General features: G+C 45.7%; 2 protein-coding genes across 2 annotated transcripts; both read right to left on the bottom strand.

The window, feature by feature from the left end:
- Positions 1–1,047: 1,047 nt before the first annotated feature.
- Positions 1,048–3,483, bottom strand: LOC135641793 (serine carboxypeptidase-like 45). The gene is made up of 10 exons (XM_065157511.1): positions 3,045–3,483; positions 2,867–2,968; positions 2,676–2,771; positions 2,510–2,602; positions 2,355–2,434; positions 1,988–2,269; positions 1,787–1,911; positions 1,615–1,707; positions 1,423–1,540; positions 1,048–1,340 (listed from the first exon to the last, which is right to left on the bottom strand). The coding sequence occupies exons 1-10, from the start codon at positions 3,295–3,297 to the stop codon at positions 1,179–1,181; spliced, it is 1,404 nt and encodes a 467-aa protein (XP_065013583.1). The 5' UTR covers positions 3,298–3,483; the 3' UTR covers positions 1,048–1,178.
- A 4,278-nt stretch (positions 3,484–7,761) lies between these two features.
- On the bottom strand, positions 7,762–9,277 carry LOC135639942 (protein TIFY 9-like). The gene is made up of 6 exons (XM_065153967.1): positions 9,031–9,277; positions 8,783–8,945; positions 8,608–8,695; positions 8,475–8,532; positions 8,334–8,394; positions 7,762–8,003 (listed from the first exon to the last, which is right to left on the bottom strand). The coding sequence occupies exons 1-6, from the start codon at positions 9,260–9,262 to the stop codon at positions 7,910–7,912; spliced, it is 696 nt and encodes a 231-aa protein (XP_065010039.1). The 5' UTR covers positions 9,263–9,277; the 3' UTR covers positions 7,762–7,909.
- Positions 9,278–12,347: the final 3,070 nt, after the last annotated feature.

The raw sequence follows: 12,347 nt of genomic DNA, 5'->3' as shown, positions 1-12,347 counted from the left end.
ATTTCCAATATAATTTCTTCGCCGTTTATTCTCTCCTTTTTTATAATTACAATTTGCTTTTTTTAATTATACATAAATATTTTAGTATACAAAACATATTCAGAAAATATCAGAATCAGAATTGAACTGCTCAAGATCGATTTCGATTATGTTTGGAATCGGCAAACCGTCACATGAATTAGGTTTTGGTTCCACCGATTTAATTTTGATTCGAATCGAACTATGACTGGGACTACTCGAATGCAAAATGCACAACAAACTCCCCTTTCACCGGTCTCTCAAAGGCCATGGATCCAAAATGCCGCCTTTTTGTGGCCAGCCGCCGCCAAGTTATGCCGCAGAGTGGGTTGCGCGGCCACCGGAGGGAGCATCTCCAAATGCCTCAACACCTTTAGAGGAGCCTGGGCCTGAGCCGGAGCAGTTCTCAACCAGTAGTCCACCGGTTCCAGTTCCGACAAAGCAAACAACTCTGCCGCCAAGGTCGGCACTAGCACCTCCACTGCTCATCGGACAGGGGAATCCAACGCGGCCGCGTCGTCCCCTACTTCAAACTCCCACGTCGAAAAGGTTCGCTTCGTTGAATAGAGACGAAAGAGCCGGTTTCGGGAGAGAGAAAGGGCTGGTTGTGGTCGCAGTCCTCGACGGCATGCAGCGGCAGGGCCTCGTGGAGCGAAGGATTCGGTAGAAAGGCGGCGTCTTTGAGGTCCTCAAGCAAGGAGTGTAAGCCAAAGAGGCCGAACTCGTCCTCCTTCCTCTCCTCCATCTCCCCGCCATTGGAGCCCGAGGCGTTTCCTCCCGTCCAGAAGACATCCTCGAAACCATCGCTACCCTGATCACTTCGGGCAGAAGAGAATAAGAAGGCGACGCGTGTACTGCGGCAGAAAAGTTCGGTTTGGGAGCTCTTTTCTCCATTGATTCTGTGGCCGGTTGTGTGTTGCTTTCTGGTTATTGACTACTCGTGTAATCGTTGATAGATTTCCTATAAACATCGTTAGATTTAAGGGGTAGTTCGGTTGTCAGTGAGTGAAGTTTCTGCCTGGAAGCAAGTCCGCAAACACGACTCAAATTACTCCTTCCATTAACTTTGATCCGTCAAACACATCAGCTCGAGCACACAGGTACACCTTGGAATCGATGCTAATCTCGCATGTACTTACACTGCACACCGAAGAACCAACTCATGGCGCGTAGGTGAACGTCTCCGGCAGCGGTCGGCCTTGCAGGAACGCCCTGAACAGCACGAGCGACCTCTCCGGCTGCGAGAACGGAGCTTCGTGAGATGCCCCTCTCACGGTGGCAAACGAAAGGACTTCACCGTAGACTTGCGTCCATCCACCGACCTGCACAGAGAATGCGAGAGAACTCAGATGCAGAAAGGCAGTGCGGTGCGTGCGACCTGAGACGAATCACCTTCCTGTTTACCTGTTCTCCCTCGAACCAGACTCTGTAAGGGACTGTTGTCTTCAGGCCCAGCTCGTTGGCCAACCTTTGCACCAGCGTTCGACTTCCCGTCAGAGGAATCACAGAATCCTGATCGCCGCTGCAATCGAAGAGCATGAGAATTTGCCGGGTACAGTCGACATCATTGATGGGGCTCCAGGGATTCTTGATTACCTGTAGACCAACACCGGGATCCCGGACTTCACAAGCGAGCCGACGACCGAGATCGTTGGAACCTCCAGGTCGAGTAGCTCGTACTCCAGAACACTGGACGAACACCAGAAGCAGCATGTCAGACGAGAGCTCAGGTTTCTGCAACGATGGGTACGAGGTTCAACATCGATACCTGCTGCAGACGGTCCATTTGGTAACTCCGTCGAGGTGGGCATGAAGGGCAGACTGCACGTCTCTCCGGTTGAGATACCTCACCGTCTCGTCTTCCACGCACACGTCCACACGCTCGGTAACTTGCTGCAAGCGCGGCATGCCTCAGATGCAAGGTCAAAGAGAACACGCAGATCACCAAAACGACGGCTCCCGAGCTTACTTGAGGACTCAAAACCATGGATTGAGATAGAACGGAGGAGATGCAGACGTCGAGGGTGACATCGTACTTGTCCACGAATCTACTCGTTTCTCTGGTCACTTGGCTCATCACTCGTTGGCACACCGAGCTGAGGGAACCTCTGTAGTACTCGCTGACATAGCGTGAGTAGTTGCAAGCAGAAGTGAAGATTCGGTACGTGGAGTCCGAGATCAAGCCATGCGACCAGAAGAACTCTGCTCTCGAGTTGAAGTCGGTGGAGAACTCGAGAACCGGATTGCCCAGCTGTGGCAGGTAGCAGAGGAAAGAACAGAGATCAACCAGCGGAGACACAACTCTGTTAATTCATCGACAATGGTGCATTACTCACAGCGATGCCTTTAAGGTTGAAGACCCTCTGCTTGTCATCAGATTCGACCATGAGCTGGGCGAGTTGTGGAACATAATGACCTGAAAACCACAGCCTGAGTTGCTGATTTCAAGAGAAGACGAACTATGTCTAGGAAGACAGGGTTGTCTCTTCACCTGCGTAGCTTTCCCCAGCGATGTACAAGTCCCTGCCCTCGTACTGTGGGAACTTGGTGAACCAGCGCTGCAGGAAGACTAGATTATCCGTGGCTGAACGAACGAAAACAAGGAAAGAGTCATCTTCTATGCCGGCATCGGCAACACGAACTGCTTAATCGTTCACCTGTCATCCGATCGTTCACCCCCTCATAGTAGGAGGAGTCACTGGAGTAGGAGAAACCGACGCCTGCTGGGGTCTCCAGGTACAACATGTTGGCTTCTGCAAGTTGGAGAGGAGGAGGTGTCACTGGTTTCCCTGTTTAAGGAAGGTGTCTCTGAGGAACAGAATCCATGCATGATGTTGCAGAGTGGTACCTTTGTTCCAGCTATACTCATTCCTCACCAGCACTGCGCCTTTTGGTCTGAAAGGCCCGTTCTCAGAGAATGCTCCAACCCCAACAGAGGAGCAACCGGGCCCTTCGGAGACGAAGAAGAAATGAACACAGAAGCGGATGAGGTAATTAAATCGAAAAGATTGAAGATGCTGTGTCACCTCCATTCAACCAGAGAACCAGAGGCCTTGTGGAAGGATCCACCTCTGCTTCAGCGAAGTAGTAGAAAAGAGCCCTCCGGTCGAGCTGATCCACCGTGATGTAGCCTGAGAACTGCTGGAAGCTGACCGGAGGTTGGCCAGGCAGCTTCATGATCATGTCCGGGCGGAACGGCTTGGGCTCCAGCTCCCTGGAGGAGCACAGTCGAAGCAGGGTGGCAGCCATCACCATCGCCCTCCATGCTACACACTGCATGTTGCAGGAGCCACCCAACACAAACCGAAAGAGAGGGGGAGAGGATGCTGTCGAGCGAACGATGAGGCAGTATATATAGCGAGAAAAATCAGAATATGATCATTAGCAGTGAGACTTGAAGCAGAGAAAGGCTATAAAATGTAGAAAGGTTGTCATCCACCACCAGTTTCATCTCTTCTCTTTTATGATATCCACACCCAGTTGTGGAGGATTTAGTATTGAAGCAACTGAGCAGCAGAGGACAGAGAGACATCGATAGGAGTGCCCTTTTGCTCCTATAGGTCTTGTCTGCCACCCCAAAAGAAATCGAACGAGTGACTGATGGATGCTGGGTGATGTAACACTGGCATTATAGCCATTGCACATAACAAGAACTCCTGTCCATATAAAACTTCCAAAGAGCACTGAAGCTCAAGCCGTGACTCTTATTTTGATGCCTCTCCGAAAGAAGAGAGCTTGTCATTATTATCGGAGAAGCTTGGAGTGTCTTCCAAGGAGAGGAGATGCCGCAGCTTCGACTGTGTCATCTGGCTATGTTGTATTTAGATGAAGCTCGTTTGGTGAGGAGTCGCAGGAGACATCAAAGATTCATTCTTTTGATGGATTCTTTAGTCGTTTGTTGTTGGCTCTACTCCAAGTATGTGATGTGGGGAGATGATATCGAGCGTGAGGTTGCATGATTGATGGGAAGGTCTAAAGGGATTCGGACACTTGGATACAACCCAAAACTGCTTTGCGCCTTTGAATGATCGGATTGCTCGTCGGGTCTTATTGTACTAAAAAGTGAGAGAGTAGTGTGTGACTCGTAGATATATGCCATTGCTTTTCTGGGAGATATGGTGGCAGCTCTCTCTCTCTCTTTCTCTCTCTCTCTCTTTCGAGGGAAAATGAAGAGAGGAAAGAATTGTAGGGCATGGTTGATGCTGCCATATCATCATCGCCCTGTCCTTTGAGAATCTTGATGGATGAGGGAGAGGCGATGAGGTTTTGTCTTGGCGCTGTCAGATGGGATACAAGGCTGTGGGCTCTGACGACCAAAGAGTCAAAACCATGGCAGTGGCCTGCAAAGCTGGCGGAAGAGGACGAGGCTGCGCCATCACAGAGGAGGGAGGGAGCCCGGCGGGAGGATGGATCGATCGCGAGCACACGGCAAGAGCTGTTTGCAGCCCTGGCGTCGAAGAAGATGGAGAAGAAGATGAAGAAGACAGCGGGCATGGGAATCTTCCCCAGACCGTGCTTGTAGGGTTCCGGTCTTCCCCTGACCGTGCGGGCGTGGAGGAGTAGGTGGTGCTGCATTTCCCATGCTCTCTCTCTCTCTCTCTCTCTCTCTCTGCTCCCTTGTCGCTCCCTTCCTCTGATGGCGCGACGGGAGTAGGTTGTGCTGCGACATGGGTTGGACGCAGTAGGTTTTGGCCTGTTCTCGAGGATGACAGTGAAATCATGCATCCATCTATCTACGTCAGAATACGTATACGATGCAGAGCACATGTCAATTCTATGGACACAGAGTATGGAATATTCAGTCAATGGTCTGAAAAATGAGATAATTAGATCAGTATTGGCGCTAAATCTTGCATGGTTGATTGCAAAAACAAAAAACAAAAAACAAAAAACAAAAACAAATTGTTGAAATTTTGATTGGCTATTAATTATCAGCCCTTAATACCTTTTTTTAATAATATTTTAAATATTATAATTTTTAATTTTTTTAATTTAAAACGATTATCGATTCGAATCATCGAAACAATCCGATATAATGGTCTCATACGGAGGCGATAAAAAATTATCTATCTTACGCTCGATATGTATAATGCCCAGAAAGTCTCGATCTCTTATTTTCTATGATAAAAAATAAAATATTTATGATTATGTACTACTATAATTTATAGTGGTACGATAAACTCGGATGGTTTGGGAAGAATCTTGATATCGAAAAATATTGATGTATCAATAAATCTAAATATATTAATAACATATAAACTATATAGTTTTTTTGGGGGAACAACAGGAAAAAGGTTCCTTGTTCCTTTCAATTTGTATTGATGTGTTTTGGTCTGCCAACTTTAGCTTGGGGTCAGCTGCATGAGTCCTTGATGAAACACAATAAGTGACATATATGAATAATTCCATCAAACTATATGATGGTATTATTCTCAATCCACTTAGTATCTTATGAAAGATTCATAGGCACAGCATATGATATTAATCAACCCCAAGAAAGTGCTCCAGAGTTTTAAATGCCAAAAGTAAAAGTTGGGGGACGGAATGGAATGCTCCTCAGCTCTTCTTCCTTGGAGCCTTGTGAGCAAAAGCAAAGGAGAAGAAGGCTTTTGTCCTCCTTTTCCCTCTTTCTCTCTACCCTTCTGCTGCCTTTAACTTCACACTCCGCACAAACTATTGTGATGGGTTGGGCAAGCAAAAGGACTGCAGCTTTTCTCCATTATCTAACAAAAGCTAAGCTTGTGTTCTGACCAATTGCTTCCCTGTCTCCATGTGACCTCTAATGGAAGCTTTTCATTAAACTAAGCTTATATTTAGTCTAAGATTAAGATGATATTATTATTAATTTTTATATTGATATTTTAAGTCCTTGATTTAGACCCAATAAAAACTATAATATTGATATTTTAATATTGAATAAAAACTATAATAATAATAAATAGAAAAAAAAATTATTTACATTAAATGACTCATAAGATGCTGATATATGAATTCAAACGGGATGTCTAAAATAGAATGACCAGATTCAAGCGTGAACAACAGTCGGACAGCGTGCAGCGTTGTTCTAATATATTGGCTTTTTGGTCCCCCATCTTTTGGCTTTATTACTTTTTGGTCCCTGCGATCATAATGTCAGCGGCAGTCATCATTTCCATCGCACGGCGGTGTGGGAGACAGAATGGAAAAGCAGCGCAAGGCGTGCGGTGATGGGCGCGGCCGACGTGGCGACAAGGCGTGAGGTCAATACCAGGCGATGAGCACCACGAGACGGGCGAAGAGACAGAAAGCAAGCGAAGGCCCAACAACTCGGTCGATCCACAGACACGGCTGGGTTGGGGCGAGGAACAGTGAGGCTCGATTCGGTCAACATGAACAATACATTTAGAGACGCGGGATCGAAGGTAGGATGATTATGGTCAACCTTTGCCACAGAGTGCACTCATGAAAAGAGTCTTCAGCCTGGAGAGAGACGATCTGGGCTTGTTGATGATAACACCAGGAGACCTCGAGTTGTTGCTCTTGCTCGTTACGGTATGGAGTTGCCGGCGGAGACCGCTGTTCTCTTTCCGAAGCTTCTCTACCTGACTCCACAGATCTTTAATGGCTCCTCTCTTCTCCTCGTTCCTCCTCGTCAGTTCATTCAGTTGCCAGCAGTTTTCCTCCATGAGCGCCAAGGTCTGTTCCGAGCAGGAGATTCTTCTGCGCTCCAAGTCCATGACTTCATCGGCCATGGAACCGTTTCTCCCCTTACCACACTTTGACCACATCTCGAGTTCAAGATCTTCCATGCTGGATTCGGGGTTCGAATCGGACTGCTCATACCTGGCAGCTTCGCCAACGATGGAAGACGGCGACGAGCGAGAAGAAGACTGCATGAAATGTTCTGCCAACGAACAATGTAGCCTGTGCAAGCCTTCCACCCTCTTCACCAGCTCTGGTCTCTTACGGCGGCGGACTTCGTCTTCCTCGGCCGAGGAGGAATCACCATCCTCTCGTTTTATGTCTGCCAGCAAAGCTAATATGTTTTCTTCGTACTCTGCATGCACACAGGATCATCCATCTCAATCCTAGCAAGAACACGGAGATGGATCACATAAATTTAGGCTTTGTGAGAAGCAGAAAACCTGATAGTGCTGACTGAAGCCATGGAGACGGGATGGAGTTCCACCACCGAGTATACGAAGCCTTCCCTAACCCAGCATCCATTTCCTCACGTCCAACGTAAACTTTCTCAGCCAAAAAAAGATCAATGGAGTACACATAAAAAGCAAAGGAGGAACGGTAATGTTGGGAAAAAAAAGGAAAAAAGAAATGAGATCTTTTTCGCAATTTAAGGAGTTTCAATTCGCAGAATCAAAATCTTATTGTGTATTATGGGAGCTGTGGTTTTACTACCCTTTAAACGATGACCCATCCGCCTACCCGTTTTTTGATTCGTGCCGGCAATGGACTGGCGAGGAGGAATTGTGTTTCCGGTGGCCGGAGATAATTCGCGTGTCCACCCACGCGTTAATACCTTATTAAATGGCCATCTCCGGGAAAGAAACCATTGATTGGGGAAGCAACCGTACAGATCAGATACGTATTCTCTTTAGTATACAAAGACCGATGTAATTTATTTTATATGAAGTTAATGTATCATTCATTCATGATCGTTGTAATGTTAATAGCTGTTGATGCTATTGAGATCCAAAGCACTTCGCAGCTCCCACGGATGCAATCGGGGCGCTACGATGCTGCATGTACGGTAGAGATAAAGGCGTTCGCAAGCACAAAAGCAACAGTACATGAGATCGTAGTTGATTGCAACCGAAGAAGCGTAAACATGGAACCATAGAAGCCCAGTCGAGGCTACCTAACACAACTTTTAACAGAGCAGCAACATCGGAAGTCACGAACTGGAAGCTGAAATGGGATCCGAAGTCGCCTTCTTCCCCGATCCCACCTCCTCGACGTCCTTCGTGTATGGCCCGACCGCCGTCAATCTGCACGGTCAAAACAACCCATCACATCATCTGCACTGCACATCCTGACATAAATCAACGGAAGGAAGGTTGCAAATATGAGGTAACGTGTGGTGTGTGATTTGTATATGCCTAATATACATATGCGTATAATTCGGTGGTGCGTGGTTAACTATTAGTCCAAAACAACCATTCCCGTGATCTCGCCACCTCCGCCGTATCGACGGCAATGAATCGGCTCACGTGACAAAAAATTTCTTATTTTAATTACTAAATTGCCATCTCAACGATGACGAGCATGATGGAATGAATGACCGGACGGCGGAGTCTCCAAGTCCGTGACGACGTTACCTCTGCTTGCGCTTCTCGAAGAATCGCTGCAGCGACTTCCGCCGCGCCATCGGCAGTAGGTCTGCAGGCAGAAGAGAAACAAAAACGGAGGTGAAGATTCGATTTCAAGCACTGTTGAGGATGTCAGTTTTTGGCTGTCACCTCCGGTATGGACGTTTCGTGCATCCCCCTCCTCCGCCAACTTCAAGATAACCTCCGCCTGTTACGATCGATGAGTTCTAATTAGTGTAATGGAGAGAAGGTACATGAGACGGAAACCGGAGGAGCGTCCAACCTTCTCTCGTGGGAGATCGAAGACGGCCACCATGCCGTTGTAGAAGATCGTCAGCGGCGGCGTTCCCTTCGATGTCTCCCCGATCGATCTTGAGGATTTCGATTTTGATTTATATTATATTTCGGGTATGGAAATGATCAAAGGTAAGGAGCAGAAAGATTTGGAGAAGGCGAACCGGAAGGACGGATTTAGAGCCGGCATCGTCGACGGAGACGAGGAGGGGAAGAACAGGGTGGTCTCCGCCGACAAAGGAGGCGCTGCGGCCCTCCAAGCGGCACCGGGGGCGATCATGGTCCGGAGAAGCCGAGGGTTGATACCGGAGATCACGCTCTCGATGCCTGAACCGAAGGGTAAAGCGAGTACAACTATCAGATGCTAGAAGGGTAAGGAGAATGCGGTCGATAGCGAGAAGAGACGAACGACCTCGGACGGAGCCTCTTCGATCCACGCCGCGGAACCTGGCGGCGTTCTCCTTCTCGATCCGGAAGAAGTCGAGCTCCACCATGGTCTCACCCCTCGTCATCTCTCCCTTCTCCCTCCGCCGCTTCCTCTTCTCTTTCCTCTTCCCGCGGGGAGGAGCGCCGATGATAAAACCCCCCGAGGAGGAGCAGCAGCAGCAGCGATAGCGAGAAATGGCAACACGCCTTGCTTCCATCGCCTTTTCAATGCGCTCCAGTTACTTTCCCAAATTACCCCTACGCCGACGATGCAATATCGACCGTAGGCCCGCTCGATCGTCTAATCCAAGGGTCGAAGACTTCAAGTCCGGTAGGGGTATCATTGTAATTACAGGAAAGTTAATATTGGGAGGGGCATGTGTCACGCTGGTGTCGTGGGCGATCGAAGGGCACGTGACCTACGGGAAGTGGGACCAAACGACACTTTACCCGAACTCGTACCAACGCGGTCGTGGTCTTTTCGCGTACGTGGGTTAAAGGACTGTATACGGATGCGGAACGAGTGGCCGGCGTTGGGACAGAGAAAACGTGGTTGGTTTCGGTGGGGGAGAAAGAGGAGGTGGTGGGTGGCGGGATTGGGGGGTGGCAGGGGAACAGAGAGGATGTTGTGGGGTTGAGGTTGGTGGAGGTGGAGGTGGCGTCCGCCGCAAGCTTTCGCACCCACAAGGCGTCGCTTGTGACGGGTAGGTCATACGCATCACACGGGCGGCGTGACCGCCATGAATGAGGTTTGTTAGGATTGGGACTGTGCTGGTGGGATTCTTCACATGTCTCCTTGGTGCTTGCGGGTGTCAGTGAGTCTAATTGTCTTCGTTTAGGCGACCAATTAATTCTTTTTCGGAATTATTCTGTCCCTCAAATCAAAAAAATATTTGACCGGAGAACTAAAAAGCTTGGCGAGTTATAATATTTGATGGTTCCAAATACGCTAACTCAATGATTAATATGATATTTATGTCGATCACATTCTAAAAATAATTACATCTAGAGTTAACCATATCTTCAAAAAGATAATTATGTTCCTAAGCTGATTGCATCATCAAAATAATCTTATCCTCGAGATGACCATCATTAGTATGTTTTAAGTTATCAATGCCTAAGTTGCCTTCACATTTATCATATTGCTAAAATATTGAAGATCCTATCCCCTAAGTCAATCATATCCTTAAAAAAAATTTTACCATCGAGATGAGCATGCCCTTATAATAACTATGCCCTTAAGGAGGTCAATTTTTCATATTTTAATAATTAGTTGATCATAATTTTGAGTCAATTGAAATCAGATGAGTTAGACTTTAAGCATAAAATCATAATCATATTATTATGTGAAACGAATTTAATATTAAAATCTAAAATTAAATAATAATAAATCAAGATTAGGATGTATACTTTCTAACATCATTCTATGTATATTTATTTAATTCATGAAACTATACTTGTATTCTCATTATTTCTATGATCATTATAAGTGATATAATATAGATACAATGTAATCTTTGTGAAGTCTTATCTATTTATAGATGAAAGCAAAAGATATAGAATAATTATAATTTAAATTTAATTAAAATTATAATATATATTATTTAATTAAATATGATCACATAATATAATATGACTTATCATGTTGGTTGCTATCAGATGATGAATTACTTAAGTTGGAAGAAACATGACAAACACAAACCAATATTTGACTAGCCATAAACCTCTCAAATATAATATAAGGCAAATAATATAACTAATATTTTTTATCAATCAAAACATGACAAACACAAACCAAATCAACTCGAATATGATAACATATCGATCGAATATATAACGTTAACGTGACATCCAAAAAGATGTTTATTTCGATTTACAAAACAAACAAAGTAAGCTCACCATGTTTTGATTATGAACTTGATCATTAAAGTAGTCTTATTGGATGCATCGAAATAATATACAAGAAAAATACTATATTTTTTGTATTAAAGTAAAAAAAATCCTCCTCCAAGATATTAAACTTTTTTTTGAAATCCTTCTCAAGTAATTAAGTTTTTTACTCAAATAACATATTATGTTACAATATTCAAATAATATATTATGTTGAATCAATTTCATTATATCGAATTGATAAATAAAATTAATCGTATTACTGAGTGCTCCAAACATATTGAATCAATTTGGTTGATTATCGGGTGGAGAGTAATTCATGATAGGGCATATTTTAGCATACCTATCACTACAGCATCCACGGCAACATGGCCAACCGGGCCCCACAACCCCAGCCTCCTTTCCACGCTCGGGCTAGGGTCGTCGAGTACAACCCTAGTCAAGGAACTCGGGTTGGCATTATCAAGATCAGAACTGACCCCAAGAAATCGAGACGATGCCGTCAAGTACAAAAGCTAACCCCGGAAACTCAGGATAATGTCATCAAGTACAAAAGTTGACCTCGGAAACTTGGGACAGCATCGTCAAGTGCAAAGCCGATCTTGGGAACTCGGGACGATGCCACCAAGTACAAAACTGCCTCGATGTAGACATCGACCACCCAGAATGTATGAGCTAGCTACCTGTAGGGGTCGGTAGTGTTGAATCTCAGATTTTGATGATGAAACCAATTAATAAGTGTTTATCTAATGTGTGTTTAAATGACGCGGGACTAGCTTCGATCAGAAAAGACAAATCGATTAAAGTTGGAGGAATCGGACGTTGGGCCGGAGCAAACATGTCAGAAGATCGGATGTCGGGCTGGAGGATCGGTCGACGTATCGGTAGAAGACTTCGGTCCATGAATTCGAGCATTGGGTCAAGAAGAGCGGATATTACGCCAAGGAAATTAGAGTTGCAGAGTCAACATACCGATTGGGCAAAAGGCAACAAAAGAGAACGATGTGTCGAAGGATCAGACGAAGCGCCGGATGAATCAATGACATGCCATCCAATATGGGATTCGCTTGGAATCGTTTATGTCTAGATCGAGTTAGTTTAGGTCTAATCGAGTCGATATTAGGGTGAAAACAATGCCAACTCAATTAGGGGTCAGTTGGGCCTAAACTGGAAGTGATTTGGGCTCATTGGGAGGCTCATTTAATAACCCAAATGTTGGGTCTGGTAGTAGAACTGCTTGTGAGTTGGAAAACTCGAAAAACTTGGTTTTCGAGGCTGTCAGGCGATGGTACCACCTAGTATCATGCTACATGAGATGGTACTATCTAGTGCAAGCGGTGGTACCGCCCGTACCCAGAAGACCTGAAAGACTGAATTTTATGCTCCATTTTTTAAACCATTTGGGGTTTATAA

Source organism: Musa acuminata, chromosome BXJ3-6 (assembly GCF_036884655.1).
Source record: "Musa acuminata AAA Group cultivar baxijiao chromosome BXJ3-6, Cavendish_Baxijiao_AAA, whole genome shotgun sequence".
Classification (NCBI taxonomy): Eukaryota; Viridiplantae; Streptophyta; class Magnoliopsida; order Zingiberales; family Musaceae; genus Musa; species Musa acuminata.
This window is presented reverse-complemented; position numbering and strand designations above follow the sequence as displayed.